The sequence below is a fragment of the Macadamia integrifolia genome, unplaced genomic scaffold, assembly GCF_013358625.1.
Source record: "Macadamia integrifolia cultivar HAES 741 unplaced genomic scaffold, SCU_Mint_v3 scaffold181, whole genome shotgun sequence".
Classification (NCBI taxonomy): domain Eukaryota; kingdom Viridiplantae; phylum Streptophyta; class Magnoliopsida; order Proteales; family Proteaceae; genus Macadamia; species Macadamia integrifolia.
Window position 1 is genome coordinate 139,212 of NW_024868363.1, and position 18,271 is coordinate 157,482.

General features: G+C 39.8%; 1 protein-coding gene across 3 annotated transcripts; it reads left to right on the forward strand.

Annotated features, from left to right (window-relative positions):
• The first annotated feature begins 6,148 nt into the window (after positions 1 to 6,148).
• LOC122064892 (transcription factor bHLH162-like) lies at positions 6,149 to 7,819 on the forward strand. Of its 3 annotated transcripts, none has more exons than XM_042628674.1 (4): positions 6,149 to 6,212; positions 6,375 to 6,517; positions 6,957 to 7,247; positions 7,328 to 7,819. In XM_042628674.1, exons 2-4 carry the CDS (start codon positions 6,395 to 6,397, stop codon positions 7,406 to 7,408), a joined length of 495 nt encoding a protein of 164 aa, XP_042484608.1. In that variant the 5' UTR covers positions 6,149 to 6,212; positions 6,375 to 6,394; the 3' UTR covers positions 7,409 to 7,819. The 3 variants fall into 3 exon arrangements, with proteins under 3 accessions (XP_042484608.1, XP_042484609.1, XP_042484610.1); XM_042628675.1 differs by having other exon boundaries at positions 6,171 to 6,178; XM_042628676.1 differs by lacking the exon at positions 6,149 to 6,212 and having other exon boundaries at positions 6,247 to 6,517; positions 7,328 to 7,420; positions 7,511 to 7,819.
• Positions 7,820 to 18,271: the final 10,452 nt, after the last annotated feature.

Genomic DNA, 18,271 nt, shown 5'->3' on the forward strand with positions numbered 1-18,271 from the left:
ATCATGAGTATCAAGAAGATTAATAATATAACATCTTGGTCCCAAACACCATCATCATTAAACACATCTTTTACCTGAGTTTTAAGATCCATATTTACGATCCCATCAATGTAATCGATTAGGAAGCCCCTACTTGACCAGTTATCAAACCAAAAATTCACCTTTCTAGAACCAAATAGCCATTCAGATTTTGCTAAAATAAACTCTTTGAAATCCAAAGCCCTCCACCAAGTTTTAGAATCCACTAGCTTACTTTCTACTAAAACAATATGGTTACTTCTTAAAAATTTAGCCTTGAAGCCGAAACTCCAAGTAGAATTTTCTAAAATAATGCGCCACAAACTTTCAATTGCATAGATGTATTGATATCCTTTAATAAATGAATTCCAAGCCCTCCTTCATCTAAAGGTCTACAAATCTTGTGCCAACCCACCCAGTGATGGCACTTTTCAAATTCAGAAAAACCCCATAAAAAATCTGCACAAATACAACTAAAGCTTTGCATAACTGATTTTGGGATATCCAAACTTGCAAATATGTGGATTGGCATAGAGGAAGGCACATGCTTGAGAAGAACTATACTACTTTTTTTTTCTAGAAATTCTCAGATTTTGTTAAAAAATAGGAAAAATATTACATCACCAAAACTTAGCAAAAGATATATCTCCACCTTCGGTATAGCCATTAACAGAGATCAAACTTGCTAAAAAAAGCCCGAAGCACTACTATTCCCTCTCCTCCACCTTCGGCATTGAGATCAACAGAGGAGAGAAAACTAGATAAATCTATACCATGGCCTTTCTACAACATCGTGTTCTATCTCTTTCCTTATATGAGGAGGACGAATGGAATTGCAACATGTCAATCTAGACTTAGTAGCCTCCTTTGCAAGATAGTCAGCAATGGTATTTTCCTCTTTTTAACAGTGAGTAATCTTCCACCTCCTTGTACTTAGATATGGTTGGATTGTTAATCATTCCTACATTGCATACCATGGCAACATATTTCCCTGAATCAATATCACCACTGCTAGCGAATTTGTTTCAATCCATAGGGATTCATCATTCACATTACATGCCAATTTGATTCCTTCAATTAACGCTTGAAACTCAGCAAAGTAGTTTGTTTGCATCCCAATAAACACATTGTATGATCCCATGGTCCTTCCAGTATAGTTGCGAAGAATGCCTCCTAACCCTGCTTGCTCTAGATTCCCCATTGAACATCCATCAATATTTAACTTCATCCACCCCCTGTAAGGTTTACACCAATGTAAGATACTTGCTGTTCTTGATGAGGAAGGCTTCAAACCCAACCTCTGGCCGATTATTAAGTCTTCCTAGATCTTACTATGTACCTTATGACTGCTGCTAGCTTCCTTTATCTCAGATCTAAGTCTTTCAAAAATATGATCATTAGTCATACCAGCCCTTCCTTGTGCCTTCCATTCCATTCTCTCCATATATTATTAGCACTAACAATAAAAGGCGTTGTCCAGAAAAACTAGCATACTGCCCAAGGACAGAAGTTTTCATTTCCAGCCTACCACCCTATGTTTAATTTTAGCAAGCATATCATAAAAAATAAAAAATAAAAAAATAACAAAAAAATAATAAAAAAAACTTTTAGTCGATCCATATAGAGAGGCACTCCCAAGTATGTTATAGGCAGAGATTTCCTCATAAACCCTGTTATATCACCTACAATTCTTATAAGGGTTTCTGAAGCTTTGGAGCTAATAATGTAACAATTTTTATGTCTATTGACCAGTTAGCTAGAGGCATTTTCATACCTGCTAATAAATCTCATAATCTGCTTCAAAGAAGACTTCAATCCTCTAGCAAATATAATAGTATCATTGGAAATTAGGCTATAGGAGATGTTCGGGAATCCCTTAGAAAGATGATAATATGTTGCATGACCCTTTGCAAATATCTTTTTTATCCCTCTGCTAAAAACTTGTTTTGCAATAACGAATAAAGTGGGAGACAATGGATCACTTTGACAGAGACTTCTGGTAGATTTAAAATAACATTCTGGCCCACCTTCCATAACCACTGAGAACAGTAGTTTTCTATAGTTCTCTTGATCAATCCAATCCATGTTCTTGAGAACCCAAATTTTTCTAGAACTTCATAAATAATCTCATTCCATGTGATCGTATTCCTTTCCATATCTAATTTCAAAACCACATTTCCTCCTCTAGCTTTTTAGTTTAGATCATGCACTACCTCTTGAACCAAAGTTATAGTATCATGGATACATCTTCCTTAGACAAAAACACCTTGCTCCTCAGAGATTGGCTGGGGGAGAATGGTGGCCAATCCTGTAGACAAATTTTAGCAATAATTTTAGAGATTACCTTAAGGTTGTCTTTCTTAGGAATGAAATGAGATGAGATGAGGTATAGCTTCTAGAAAAAAAAAAAACCTCCCAAGAAGAAATCGTTGACTGCCACCCACACATCATGACTAATGACCTAGCAGCAAGAAGTGAAGAAGTGCCCCCGAAAACCATCTAGCCCTAGTGCGCTATCTTTATATAGAGAGAACACAACTTTTTTAATCTCTTCCATAGTTGGAACCCATAGGAGATATACATTGTGCTCTACAAAGAAAAGTGTGGGAATAGATTCAAGCAAATCGCTATCAAGAACATAAGGTTGAAATGAGAAAATATCAGAAAAATAGTGTGTTGCCTCGTCATGCACCCCATCTGCACCAACAGCCCAATCCCCTTCATGAAATATGGACTTGGATTTGGCTTGCTAATCTGAACATTAATTTAAGTTTGATTGGATTAGGGTTGTGCCATTCTAAAATGAACTTGGCGAACCATGCAAACTTCTTCTTTTGCAAGGTTTAGCTGGGTCATTAGTGATAAATGCTAGTCTAATTTATATATATATATATATATTTTCTGCTAAGTCTAGAGTTATTATGCTAATCTAATCTAGCAAATACTAAAGAAGAGAAGTGTTTTAAGTAAATATGTAGATATAATTAAAGATAGTATAGTGACTAGTGTAAGAATTGGGAGTTACAAATGGGTTACATCAAGAATCAGCATTTTAAGTGTTTATTTGTTTGCACTTATCATGAATGATTTAATCAGAGATATTCAAAAAGAGTTTCTTTTCTATGTGTTTTTTGATTATGATATTGTTTTCATGGATGAGACAAAAGCAGGGATTAAGACCACATTGAAGTTATGACGATCAACCTTGAATTGTTTAAAGATAAGTTCAACAAAGACAGAGTGATGTGTAACTTTAGTTATGTAGGATGCAGTATATGATGTGTAATTAACTTTAGTTATGTTGGAATGAATAATGTGATGGTGAAAATTGATGAGAACAAGGCAAAAAGTGATTATAGATATTTAGGAATCTAGGTTTAGTCACAAAATAAAAAAAAAGTGACATAAATGATCACAAAAAATTAAAATAGGATGGATGAAGTTAAGAGCTACGTTTGGATTATTTTATCAACCTACTCCATTAATACATTAAGGATATTTTTATAGAACAATTATACTACCAAGTATAATGTATATATAGTGCAAAATGTTGGCAGTTAAGAATCATCCGATAGATAAATTTAGCATACCAGAGATTAGGGTATTGAGATAGATGTGTGGCGAAACTAGGATAAGATAAAGAATGACTCTGTTAGAGCTATTTTGGAGTAACTCTAATACATGATAAACTATGAGAATTTATTTATGGTGATCATGTTCAATGGAAGATTTTCGATTCTCCAATACAGAAGTTTGATTTGATTCAAATTGAAAGAATTACAGAGCTAGTGGTGGACCTAAAATAAACCTATGAGAAGTGGTGAAGAAAGACATGCATAGCTTAGACCTTTTGTCAAATATGACCTTAAATAGAACTAATTAATAGACAAACATTCATGTAGCTAACCCCATTAGTTGAGATAAGGTCGAGTTGTCGCTAGGGTTGGGATTCATCATCCCACTAGACCCAATTTTAACACATTTGACATGATTTTCACTTCTAATTGAAGACATATTAATTACATTGTTAATTATTTGTGCTTAATTAATGTCAACCAAGAAGGTTTACAAAAAAAATTTATAAAAAGGAAGAATTCTTATTCTTCATTACATAGAGGACCTACTAACCTTTCTTATTTTCCAAGGTTGGTTAGCATGTGATTACTACCTACCTGTTTTATCCTCTAGGTCAGGTTGGGGTTGGGATTCTTTCGCTTGAGCAAAATATTAATCATTTCTACCCCATTGTACCTAGATCTACTTGAAGGCAATATTTTCATTTTATCAATTATTTTTTTTTCTAAGATTATTTTTAAACATTCTTAGTTTTTAATTTTGTTTTAGTGAATTCTATCTTCAATCCAAAAATAAAATCAGAAAATAAAATAAAAATCCATTAAGTTATTTTTTTTCCTCAGAAAATCCATTAAGTTAAATAACAAGTCAATCAAAGGTCTTCCAAGAAAAATGATAGAAACAGGGAAGGAGACCCAGAAAAGTAACTTATATGACGGGCTAGTCAGAAAAGCCCATGTAAATTGCGACAAAGGCAGGCAGTGGACAGATTAGACTAAATTATTTTGCTTTACTTTTGAGGTCAAGCGGTCAAAAAATGATGGAGATGGGTCCCACATGAAAATTACATTGCCCCATATCACACTACCAGCCTACTTGGAAGCCTTCAGAGAACTGAACTCTCTTTTGAACCCCAAAAAAAAAAAAAACAACTCCGTTTTTCTCCACGCTCTCTGCAAGCCTGCCATATTGCCATGACGTGAGCACTATGACGTAAGAATCATACTCTTTTCCTCTTCTTTATTTTACTCTCTCTCTAGCATTGGAAAAATATCTCGGTTTCTCGAGGATCCCATACTGATATGTCGATCCATTAAGATATCGATCCGATCTCAATTTGATACCGAATCGGATTTTTGAAAATAGTTCTATACTAGCATATAACGATTCGATATCGATTTGAGACTTTCCAATACCGACCTATACCAATTCGGATGATCAGCATCGGTATTGGCCTCCATTTATCGATACAAATCAAATAGTAAAAGAGTAATCAAGAATCGGCCTTTATTGTTAAGGTGTTACGATTTTTACATTGAGTGAATTTCATGTGAAGATCAGGCACCATACGAGAATGGTTCTCGTATGCAAACTTGAATCAAACTATTTGGCAATCTCACGCTATGGCGTGATCTATTGCTTTGGGACTACGTCACGGTTAACCACTATAGTGATCTACCGCTATGATGATCTTCAAAGCCTTATAACGCTATGGTGATTTACAGTTACTATAGATGTCATAGCTATGATGATCTATAGTTATTAGGGGTGAAACAAGGTCGGGTTGGGCCGGGTTTCTTAAAACCTTGACCCAACCCTCAATCCTCAAAATTCAACACAGGCCCAACCTAACGCTGTCGGGTTCATGTTCAGGGCCAACCTTGTTGGATTCATACCAACCCAATCCGGCCCTAATTGACCTTGTCAGGGTCAAGTTGGGTTGGGTTTTAACCTTGATTGATCTGTTTTTGCCATTCATATCTTATACATTAAAATAATTATAGAAAAATAAAATAATAATAGGAGCCCTAAATTCTAATATAAAAATTCAAGATTAAATTTTGGGTCGGGGTGGGTCAGGTTGGTCCGGGTTGAAGCCTCAACCCAAGCCCAACCCAATCTTGACCCCCTAACCCTGCCCTCAAGATAAAAAAAACTTGACCCAAGCCCTATTCAGGCTTAGGGCAAATTCATGTTGTTAGGGCCAAACTTTCACCCCTAATAGCTATGGTGTTATGGTTTGATTTGCTGCAATGGAGTGAGTTATCGTTATGACGATCTTCACACGTACACTATGGCAATCTTGCCGGTTTGTCAATAGCAATCGGATCGTCGGAATCAATACTGAATTAGTATTGTATTGGAATCCATATCGGATGGGATTGGACCGTATCGATATTGTCCGAAAAGAAAAAGAAAGGAGAAGTTTTTTTTTTTTGGCAGAAAGAAAGGAGAAATGAAGTGAGTGAGAAAGTGGGATTAAATATTTAAAATAAAAAATTGTAAATGAGAGAGAGAGAGAGGTTGCCTCTTTTTAGGTTATGAAGTAGCGGTCTCTAGATGTCTATCTTGTTCTTTTTCCAGGGTTCCTACCAAAAAAACAGAGTTCTTTTTCCAGGGTAAAATTCCTGTCTGTCGTTGTTTCACACCTTAAGTTTCTACACTAACCATAAACCCCCCTCGCCCTACCCCAGACCAGGATCCTTGGATAACTAAGCAATGTAAATTTCCTCATTTTATTTATTTATTTTATTTATTTTTCTTTTTTTAAATTATTGCAGTTAGTACTAGGGAAGCAGAGATGGAGATCCATCAACCTTCTTCATCCAGAAAAGATCGCAAGATTGTCGAGAGAAATAGGAGAAATCATATGAAGACCCTTTGTTCTGAGCTCAATTCTCTTATTCCAAATCAAAACTCCAAGGTTCTCTCTCTCTCTCTCTCTCTCTCTCTCTCTCTCTCTATTTGTGTGTGAGAGATGAGTGCAGACTCTGCAGCCCATTTGAGTCACTAGTAACTGCTAGAAATGAGGCAGAATATATCTGAATCTACATTTTGTGAGAGTTGCCTTCCACTTTTTGGTTGAGATGGGTGCAGTCATTCTTAAGGATTTTACCAGTTTGAGAAACTCAGTTGAACTTACATCATCTAGTAAACTCATAGATATAAGGTGACTCGTCATTAGTTCTATTGTGTTTGTACTGAAATGTTCATTTTCTTGAGTGTTCATTCTTAATTTCCTCTTTAAGTGGAAATAGATTGACCAAAATTCATCTTTTTGTACATTTTCTGTTATTCCAATAAGTTTCCTTGTAGATACTCTCTCTCTTTCTCTGAAATAATGATCTAAGATGGACTTGCAGAAATCAATGCTACAGACTGATCAACTAGATGAAGCAACTAATTATATAAAAGGGATATTGGAAAAATTGGAGAGAATGAAGGAGAAGAAAGAACACCTAGCGGGCATAGAAAAATTACAGATTGATATTCATGAAATGGGTTCTGCTTTTGTGGTGAATCTGATAAGTGGGATCCATAATCAATCCATGTTCTATGAGCTCATCCGTGTGGTTCAGGAAGAAGGAGCTGAGATTATCAATGCAAGTTTTTCTGCAGTAAACAATACATTTGTCCACACAATACATTCACAGGTAACTAAAAGTAGAATTTACTCCCTCAAGAATCCGCTTATGTTCTCTTGTGTTCTTTAACTTTCTCTTTTTATTTGTAGGTTGGAGAGTCTTCTCTTGGGTCTGAAGCTGCAAGCAGGATAACTTGGAGATTAAATACGCTTGTCCATGAGTTTCAATAATTCTCCTTGAATGTATGTTTCAATTGTCAAGTATCAGTGCAGCTTCATTAGAGTAAGCATCATCTGTTGTCCTTTCATTTGTAGATTTTTTGTTTTGGATAGATGGGAGGCCAGTATTTGTGAAATCGAATCCATCAACTTTCCTTCAACAATGGCGTCAGTTCAGATCTTATCTTTCATCCTTATCTTGGAAGATTACTCATTGCTATAGAGAAGCAAACCCAATTGCGGACTCATTGGCTAAATACGCTGGACCACAAAGGAACTATTTCTTATTGGGTGGACATAGGTCTTTTGTTAGAGATTAGCTAGGTTTTTTGGGATGCTCAAGATTGAGCTAGATTTTGATTTGTAAGCTGATTTCCAGTTTTTCTATCTATGATTTGTTTCTTTGCTGAGGGCAATGCCGAAGGAGGAGTTCTAAATCTTTTTTGTTCTTTTATTTATCTTATGGATATGCCCGGAGTTAATCTTGTACATCCTTATTTCATGTAAGATATTCTTTGCTGAGCTTTAGCAAAAAAAAAAAAAAAATCTATTCACTACATAATTTCGTTCTCAGATTATACATATGGGTTTTGCTTGCTCAACTACCTTAGACTTGCAAATGATCTAATATTATCAACAACAAGCACGAGTCGATATCCCCATAGGGATGGTGAAAGAACAATAGACAATTACAACCAATATGGAATCTCAAAGTCCAACCCATTTTTGGAACTATAGGTGGATTTACCTCCTGGTTGTTGTCCTAGTGATCACTCCACCTTGTCGTCGTTCAAATTTGTTCCAGATGTTGAAGCCAATCCAGTCACTTCATGTTTATTCACTCCAGCCACCAAACAAAACATAGAGACACACCTATTCATATCTTGGTTTCACTTAAGGAAGGTCTCCTCTAGGGGTGTTAGTTTGGCCCTGGCCACCCGAACCAGCCATGGCCTACCCTTAGCCCGGGCTAATATTTTTGACCATGACGGCTGTGAGGGTAGCGGTCGGAGAAGAATGGACTATGCATCCCCATCCTCTCTCTCTCTCTCTCTCTCTCTCTCTCTCTCTCTCTCTCTCTCTTCATGGGAGGGGAGGGGTTCGAGTCGTGCGTACTTTGCTTGCGGGCCCCGCACCACCATATCGCCACATGGAGATACATGGAGGCCTATTTTGCAAGAGTATAAAATTTGTCATTTGAGACGAGGGTTTTGATGATGGTCCAATTTGGGGATCGGGATCATGCAAATGGGGTTTGGAGTTGCCACCTAGGGTTATGAGCCTAGGACCCGGGGGTGGGCCCAATTCTTGAGAAAAGGGCCTGAAATTTGGTCTGGTCCAGAGATTTAGGATAAGTGTCAGGTTACAGAGTTTGGAAGGTGTTAAGCACCCAATCTGCCCTGTTCAATCGGTCTTCTTGCTAGATGCTTGAGAACGAACATTTTCCATAATTATTACTATTCCACATGTATGGCTATATTATCACACATATATACATTAATTGAATTCAAACTACTATATACACTAAAACAAGGCATGTATAAAGTCTACATTATGACGAGTTGGTTGAGAAATTATACCTAAACTTAACCCCTATTTCGGGTAAAGAGAAGTGAGCCCCTGACTAGTACTGGTTTGGACTATCTTTTAGTTTCTCCTGGCTCAGGGGAAGATGGTCTTGACCTCCAACTTCCTTTCTTGGGAGATGGTGTTTGTGATGGTATTCGGACAGCATTCCAGCTAGGAACGGTCGCTTTTGGATTTGGATTCGGACAGAGCTTCAGCTAGGGAAGGCTATTTTTGGATTTAGATTCAGACAGAGCTTCGGCTAGGGAATGTTATTTCTAGGCTTGGGATGAGGTGGCACTTCGACAGAGCTTTGGTTAGGAAAGGCTATTTTTGGATTTAGGATGAGGTGGCACTCCGGTAGAGCTTCCACTGGGGATAGGCTAAGGGAGGGCTAGCCTGAGGTGGCACTTCGGTAGAGCTTCCGCTAGGAATGGCTATTTCTAAAAAGATTTGAGGGACACTCGGATAGAGGTTCGGCTAGGAAAGGCTATTTCTGAAAAGAAACGGGCTGACCTAAAAATGGATTGAAGAACTCCAAAGTCCCAAAGAACACTTTGAAGATCCGAACAGAGTTTCAGATCTTAACAAACATCTCTTCGTAGACCCAAAGAACCTAAAAAAAGGGGGGTTTCAATCTCAAGAATGCTCAAGAACACTCAAGGGATATGGCTCAAGAACATACTATTTTTGGCTAAAAACTAGATCTAACTAAGAATTTGGATTGAAGATCTTCAATATCTTGAAGAACACTTTGAAGATCCAAATGAGTTTTTAAATCTTGACGAAGATCACTTTGAAGATCAGAAGAAAATCAAGAATGGGGAGGGGAGGAAAACTTCACTAATGAAAGGAGAGGGGGATTCTGGTGTGTTGGTTTATTTTTTTCTAAGGGAGGGGGGTATTAATAGTTTTTTCTAGCCAAAATAGGAGAGGGGGGATCCCTTTATCCAGTGAACGAAAGGGGGGGGGTCTTGCCTAAAGTGAGGAGATAGAATTTTTGTCCAATGGGTAAAGGGGGGGTTGAAGGCAAAAATGGGTGAGAGGGCTTTTGTCCAGTTGGTAAAATGGGATTTTCAAAAAAAATGGGAGGAGAGAAATTTTAGCTAGAAAAGGTAGTTTTCAAAAAAGCGGGAGGAGAGAGAAGGTGTAGCCAAAAAAGGTAGTTTTCAAAAAAGTGGGAGGAGAGAGAAGGTTTAGCCGAAAAATATAGTTTTCGTAAAAGCAAGAGGAGAGAGAAGCTTTATCTGAAAAATGTAGTTTTTAAAAAAAGTTGGAGGAGAGAGAAGGTTTAGCCAAAAAAGGCAATTTTCGAAAAAGTGGGAGGAGGGAGAAGGTGTAGCTGGGTAGTGCGAGTGATGTCATGGGTGCGTGAATCCATGGGTGTGTGGGCAATGTGCACAGCGTGTGTGGGTCAGGCTGGCACAAGTGTACGGGCATGTGAATGTATGTGCAACAAGTGTATGCACGCATAGGCAGCAGTCAACACACGCAGGTGTGCAGGCTGGCCTGCTGGCCAGTATGCACATGTGCATGAGGGGGGTGCAATAGTAGGGCTGTGAGCCTGGCTCGTTGGGGTTCAGGGCAGTGCTATGGGGGCGCTGGTCTGTGCCCATGGGGGCACAAGCCAGCAGACCCATGGACAGCAGGGTGGGCAAGGTCACAAGGCCGCAGGCACAGGTGCAAGCCAGCAGGCCCATGGGCAACAGGGTTGTGTGCATGGCTGTGGGGCTTGGCATGGCTGCGTGCATGTCCTAGCTGCAGGCATGTTATGGCTGCGAGCATGTGCTATAGCCCATGGGCAGCGAGCACGCGCACACACGATTATGGGTTTTTCTGGTGATGATTGCGAGAGATCCTTCGGTATGGTTTGGGTAGGAGAATGTTTCCATCAACACCTCTGTCGGTCGAAAGCCAGAAGTCGCACCCAAGATCCATAATTCATTATAGCCAGAGGAGGATGACAAAATTGAGTGTCTACAGAATGCCCCTCTTTGGCCGAGGCTTGTGCCAACGGCCGAAGGGCAAAGAAAAGAACGACCACATTTTTTCACCCAGAGCATATACTGCCGTCATCTTGCTCAATTACGACAGAGTTGAAAAAATACAACAGATAATATCTCTAAAGTTTTAGGACTTACTTGGGCTGCCAATTGGGGGAAAGGAATTCGTTGCTCTTCCAATCTTGCAACAAGTAAAAAATGTTTGATGCTTAGATTTTTCTTAGCTGGGCTTCACATGTGCCAGTTCATGGATTTGGTCCATGAGATTGGGCCACTCAGATCTGACTCAAAGAAATAGGGCCTCCTGGGGCCGGATTAACAACATTGGGCCACCTAGGGCTGGATAAATGTGATTGGGCCACCTGGGACCGAGTAAATGCAATTAGGCCACGTGGGGCGGGGTCAATGAGATTGGGCCGCCTGGGGCCAGGTAAATTATGTCTCCTCCTATTTTTGGTTTAGAATCTGATTCTTGATGCTGACTTGGAATCTTAAAAATTAATTTTTTTTTGGGAGAACGAATTTTTTTTTTTATAAGATGGGTCCCCTTCCCTGTTCATTCTTCATTCTAACTTTTTCGAGTGAAGTGAGTTCCTGGAACCCTCTGGTTTTTCTTGAAATTGCTCTTGATGTTCTTCATTTTGCTGTTGGAGTTTTTGAAGATATTTATCTTGTTCTTGAGGGAGGAGCTATTTGGAGAATTTGACATTCTTGTGGGTTTTTTTGTAAATTGGGAAACTTTCTGGGGCTTCTTGTAATTAAGTAAAGTTTTCGAGGCTTTTTCCAATTTCTAAAAATATGGCTGAAAGGAGGAAGAGGAAGACTCTGGGAGAGGTTCAGCTTGAGAGTTGCAGTAGTCCTTCCCACAGGGATGAGGGTCTGGCCGACTGGTATTCCAAGCGAACCCTTCACAATAGCCGAAATCACATCTGCATTTCCATATGGGGTTCCCGGGTAAGTTTTTACATTTCATTCATTATTTTGATCATCTTTTTTCCTGTTTTGTCTTCCTTTCTTTTATTTTTCTTATTGTTTTTGTTTTTTGCTGCTTTTTTCTTTATTATATATTTTTTATTTATTTCAATTAGCATGAGGGGAAGGAACAACCTACCTTGGCCTTCTATGGCCATCTGAACATGGTTCAGTCCTGGCATAGGATGCTCCCTCGCAAGGTGAAGGAGATAGTTGATGATACCTATCTGTGCCAGCTGGCCCTTATAGAGACCCAGAAGTTTAATCTGGCATTGGTGGGGGCCCTGATGGAGCGGTGGTGGCCGAGTACTCATACGTTCCACCTTCCTGTTGGCGAGGTTACCATTACGCCTATGTGCTTCTATGTCTTGACAAGCATTCCATTTGGGGGTAGAACCATGACCCTACCCGCAGGATTCCCAATTGCTAGGGAGTTCACAGATCTAACTAGTATCACCATTAAAGCCGGCCAGACGTGCATCCACCTAGGGGAGATTAGTGCCCAATGGTGGAAAGTTGGCCTGGGGAGAATCCAGGCAACATGTCTCAGATAACACGTTCCTTCCTGCTATTTGCCGTGGGTCAATGCTTCTTCAATGACCTCCAAAGGGGAGTGGATATCTGCCTGGTGTACTTCCTTAAAGATCTTCGCACAGTAGATACCTGAGATTTGGGCGGGGCTGCCTATGCGTGTCTCCTGCGGTCCTTGGATCTGTTGTCCTATGGAGATAGGGGCCTTAAGGGGGTAGGCTATATTACCCAAGTAACTTTCCTTCTTATATCTATTTTCTTTTAGTCATTTGGTCTGCACTTTTTTACTTTGATTTCTTGAAACAACCCTACTGTTTTGAGCACTAGGGAGCCATAGCCCCTAAACTGAGGGATCCTAAGACATTCTTCTTCCCCCTGGCCACAAAGTGGGAAGATAATTCTTGAGGTGGGTTCAAGGTCACTAATTCTTCTGGGTCTGTCTCCTCGAGCCCCGTATTGTCGGCTGATGTACATAGGTTAATAAAAGGACGTGTGTGTCAATCCCATCAATTTGATATAGTTGTGGCTAGGGGTCTTCATCAGAAAATCTTCTTGTGGCTTCCCTGGGCACCTCCATGCGATATCTGCATAGTTCTTTCCTGTAGGTACTTTTCCCAATTGGTGATAAGGTTGAATTCTGGAACTTCTCTCTTATCCTAGTAATAAAAGACTCCGAGTGGGCTTCCCCTTAATGGTGTGGTAAGCTTCAGTTTCTCGAGGAGCCAAATCTGAAAAATAGCAGGACTTCCCTGATAATGATCTACTCTGAATCTATGGCCATAGCTCATGTCATCAAATCCCTTGAACATTCCTACAAGAACCATAGGGACGATGTCACCTCCCTTCTTCAACTGCTTTACTACCTCAATCAAAACAGATGGTGCACCATGCCTGGGAGTACGGAAAATATAACAAGCTATCATGCATAGCAAATAAGCATCTAGGGATTGCTGCTGATGGGATTCCTCCCATTGGTAGATATTGGATGAAGATCTGAGCCACCTTTAGAATGTCGATCTTCCCATACCTGACAAACTGCTGTACTTCTTCTTCTTTCCATCCGAAGAAACCCTGAATTTCCTCTAAGCAGTCTTTCTTCAAAGAGGGTTGGAACAAACTACCTTTGGGTGGAGATAGCATACAAACCCAAAATTCTTTAAGAGTTGGGAAAATCTCCTCTAATCCAAACAGAAATACATACAGGTCGGAATCCCAGTGTTGAGGCACCTATCGGATTAATTGGTGATGAAGCTTTATACATCCAACTTGACTAAGAAATGACACATCCATGGATTCCAGCAGTCCTGGTGCCCTCATATTTATGTCTAAGGTCCATTTCCTCAACGTCTTATCCAACGAGCCCATGACTTTTCCTAAAACCAATACAAACAACGAGATATGATGATTTATCAAAGCATTACTCATTAGCTAATGATTCAAGCAAGCCTTTGCCACTGTTGCATGAAGCTCTTCCTTTTTTCTTTTGACTTTGACTGATCAAGGGTGGAGAATAAACTGGCCTTAATAAACTAGTGGCAGGTTGGGATTTTCCTTTAGTGGATAGAATCCTAGATAAGAATGGACGGACCATAGGTGAATGACAGATACCTAATGGCCTTGCATGCCAAATGGCAATTCTTAGGGGATAGAATCTTGGGTAAGAAATGACGAACCAATGAGTGGATGATAGATACCTAATGGATTTTCATGCTAAATGGCGATTCTTGGGGGACACAAACTATGATGATCTTTTAAGATACCTTGATTCTAAATTTAGGAACCAATTTATTCCCTTGAGATGGTTGAGACCGCACTTGCACATGTTAAGTTGCCTGTATATCCCTCGAAAGGAATCAGGTCTGACGTAGTTCAGGACATTCACCCTTTGAGACATAATATTTCTTGAGTTGAACTATGTTGACCTATCCGGGTATTTCTTTGTCGTTGTGGTCTATGAGCTTCATAACCTTGCCTGGTAGAATTTCTTTGATAGTGAATAGGCCACTCTAGTTGGGCCTGAATTTTCCTTTTGGGTCATGAATTGGGGCTCTTTGTTCCCAAAGAACAAGTTCACCCACCTCTATGTGATGGGCCTTCACATTCGTATTAAAGGCCTGGGCCATTCTCAGTTTATTTTTCTTCAGATTATCCATAGCTTTCATACACCTTTCGTCGAGAAAGTTGAGCTTATCATGTCTGGACTTCACCCATTCTCCTTCAGGTAGGTGACTATCAAGGAGTACCCTTAGGGATGGTACTAGGATTTCCACAAGTAGAATCACCTCAACTCCATATACCAAAGAGAAATGTGTTACCCCTGTTCAGGATCGTACATAAGTTCGATATGCCCATAAGGCAAGGGGTAACTTATCAGCTCAATCCTTGTGTGTTTCTGTCATTTTCTGTAGGATGACTTTGATGTTCTTGTTAGCTGACTCTACTGCCCCATTGGTCTGTGGCCTGTAAGTGGTAGATCGATTCCTTCTAATACCAAACTTTGTGCAGATTTTGTCGGTCTTACCCTAGAAATGGGATCCCTGATCTGATATCAATTCTTGAGGTACTCCATATCGTGTAATGATATTTTCTTGAAAGAATTTGGCCACCTTAGTAGATGTGAGGTCTGCATAGGACTGAGCCTCTACCCACTTGGTGAAATAATCAATGGCTACCAGGACAAACTCGTGGCCATTGGATGCTTTAGGGTTAACTTTTCCAATAATATCGATGCCCCTAGTGGAGAATGGCTAAGGTGAACTGAGTGAATGTAGCTCGGTTGGTGGTATATGTATGATGTTAGCAAATATTTGACACTTGTGGCATTTTCTGACAAAGTCCACGCAATCTGCTACCATTGTGTTCTAGTAATATCCCAGCCTGAGGATCTTCTTAGATAACATCTTGGCATTTATGTGGGGTCCACAAAGACCATGATGAATTTCTTTCATGATAGTTGTAGCTTGTTCCTTATCTACCCACAACAACTGTATTCTGTCATAGGATCTCTTGTATAACAAATCCTCTTGGAGAATGAGCTGGGTGGCAGATCTCCTCAGAAGCTTCTTCTCTCTGTCAGTTGCTTCAACTGATACTTCCTTTCCCTGATGAAATCCACTATGTGAGCGAACAAAGACCGACCATCCATAGTGGGAGAGTTCACTATATTTTGATAAATAGGCCTGCTTATTTGTTCTACCAAGAATGGTCTGACTCTAGCCATGGGGTTGCACTCTACCATAGAAGCTGGTTCCAAGGGCATCAGCAAACCTCTGATTATCCCTCTGGAAGTATTCGAATGAAATCTTCTCAAAGTGTTTAATCACCTCTTCCAGATGTTCTTGATATGGTTTCAGCCTCTCATCTCTAGTTTTCCACTTTCCCTGTGTCTGACAGATGACAATGGATGAATCACCATAAACCTTAATCCTTTTTACCCTAATAATTAAAGCAGTTTTGAGCCCCAAAGCACAAGCTTCATATTCGACAATATTTTTGGTACAGGGGAAGTCGAGGTGAAATGATGAAGGCAAATAAAGGCCGTCAGGAGTGACAAGTAATACTCTTGCGCCATATCCCTTATGATTGGCCACTCCATCAAAGAATAATTGCCATTCATTAACTATATCTTCTTCCTCTACTGCTAAGATTTCTTCATCGGGAAATGCATCATCCAAGGATCTTCTATCTTCTGTGGGATGAGCAGCCAAATGATCAGCTATAGCCTATCCCTTGATAGATTTCTGAGTAACATAGGTGATGTCAAACTCAGATAGCAAAAGTAACCAACGGGCCATCCTTCCTGTTAAGGCTAGTTTCCTGAAGAGATATTTGATGGAATCCATCTTTAAGATCAAGTGCACTAGGTAAGAAACCATGTAGTGCCACAACCTTTTAGCTGCCCAAATCAACATAGCACAAGTTCTCTCCAAAGATGTGTACCTTGTCTTATATTCTAAAAACTTCTTGCTAAAGTAATATACAGTATGCTCTGCCTCCTTTTTTGTTTCCTTCTGCGCTAGCAAAGAGCCCATGGAATATTCTCCCATGGATAGCTACAATAGAAGTGGTTCTCCTTCCACTGATGGTGTCAATACCGATGGGTTCATGAGGTAGCCCTTAATCTTGTCAAAGGCTTGTTGGCATTTGTCATTCCATTCCGTTGGCTGATCTTCCTTCAATAGCTTGAAAATTGGTTCATAGATTGTAGTCAACTGAGCTATGAATTTGCTAATATATTGGATATGACCAAGAAATCCTCGTATTTGCTTCTTAGTTTGAGACATGGGCATTTCCTAAATTGCCTTGATCTTGATTGGGTCGACTTCAATTCCCCTTTCACTCACCAAGAAGCCTAATAACTTTCCTACCGTTGCCTCGAATACACACTTCTGAGGGTTCAACTTTAGATGATACTTCTTGATTCTTTCAAAGAATCGCTTTAGTGCAGGAATATGCCCCTGTCGATCTTTAGACTTTACTATCGTGTCGTCCGCATAGACTTCCACATCTTTGTTCATCATGTCATACAATATGGTCATGGCTGCTCTTTGATAAGTTGCCCTGACATTCTTCAGTCCAAAAGGTATCACTTTGTAACAATAGGTTCCCCACGAAGTGGTGAAGGCTGTTTTCTCACGATCCTCTAGTTGCATGCTAATTTTATTGTATCCCGAGAATCCATCCATGAATGATAACAAAGCATGCCATGCCATATTATCCACCAATACGTCAATGTGAGGTAATGGGAAATCATCCTTATGGCTTACTTTGTTAAGATCACGGAAGTCTACGCACATTTGTACCTTTTCATCTTTCTTTGGTACTAGTACAATATTGGCCAACCAGAGAGGTACTTTACCACTTGTAGGAACCCCGCATTCCATTGCTTCACAACTTTTTCTCTGATCTTCTCACTCCATTCTGTCCACATTCTTCGAAGCTTTTATTTTATTAGTTTTCCCTCAGGGTAAGTCGGCAATCGATGCTACACAATGTTGGGGTTGATACCAAGAATATCCTCATAAGACCAAGCGAAGACCTCGGTGAATTCCTTCAAAAGATTACTCATCCGTTCTGCTTCTTCGTCATCAAGGGTAGTGCCAAGTTTTACCTCTCGAAGGCAATGCTCGGCTCCTCGATTAATAACCCGAGTATCCTCACGAATGGGTTGGGCTTTCTTTAGTTTGCATTGCTTTATTAATTCTTGATATTATTAAGATCATCATCAGAAAAAGGAGGCAAGTCATACTCGGAATTAGAAATTTCATTCATGAAATAAGGAGTAACAAACTTGACATACAAGGACTCTGGACTCTTCTCAAAATGAGAGATTGACACAGAATCACAAACAACAGATTCGACTATAGACTCGATAACTAGCTTGAAGCTTTCGCTAGGGGTAATCAGGCTATTTAACTCAATAGCATAAGTAAACTTGAAGTTTTCTCCAATGCTTGTCCAATTCAGAAGTGGTTCAGTGGCTTAATGGATGAGGAGGTGTGGCAAAGGGCCTTCTTCACCTTTTGAGAAAGTTGCTGCTATTTCTTTAGTGGCGTCATGGTTCCTCTAGACAAGTGTCCGCTTCTTTATGAATACCAGCTAATCAATCTTGTGATCAATCTCGTGCTTTCGGAAGCTGAACTTTCTGAGGGGTGAAGATCGATGGAGATTGCTCAATCCTTTTTCTATGAAGTCCATCTTTTTGAGCATGTTGAGGGATGCCATCCTAGTACCTCGGTGACATCATTGACCACCTTCATGAGCCTTCCCATTACAATTGGTTCAGGCACAGTACATACAAATC

Excerpts from the sequence above, each read along its gene's own strand:
- LOC122064892 (XM_042628674.1), top strand. The coding sequence starts at position 6,395 with ATGGAGATCCATCAACCTTCTTCATCCAGAAAAGATCGCAAGATTGTC. Across the intron at positions 6,518-6,956 it reads TTCCAAATCAAAACTCCAAG|AAATCAATGCTACAGACTGA; the intron begins GTTCTCTCTCTC and ends ATGGACTTGCAG. Across the intron at positions 7,248-7,327 it reads TCCACACAATACATTCACAG|GTTGGAGAGTCTTCTCTTGG; the intron begins GTAACTAAAAGT and ends TTTTATTTGTAG.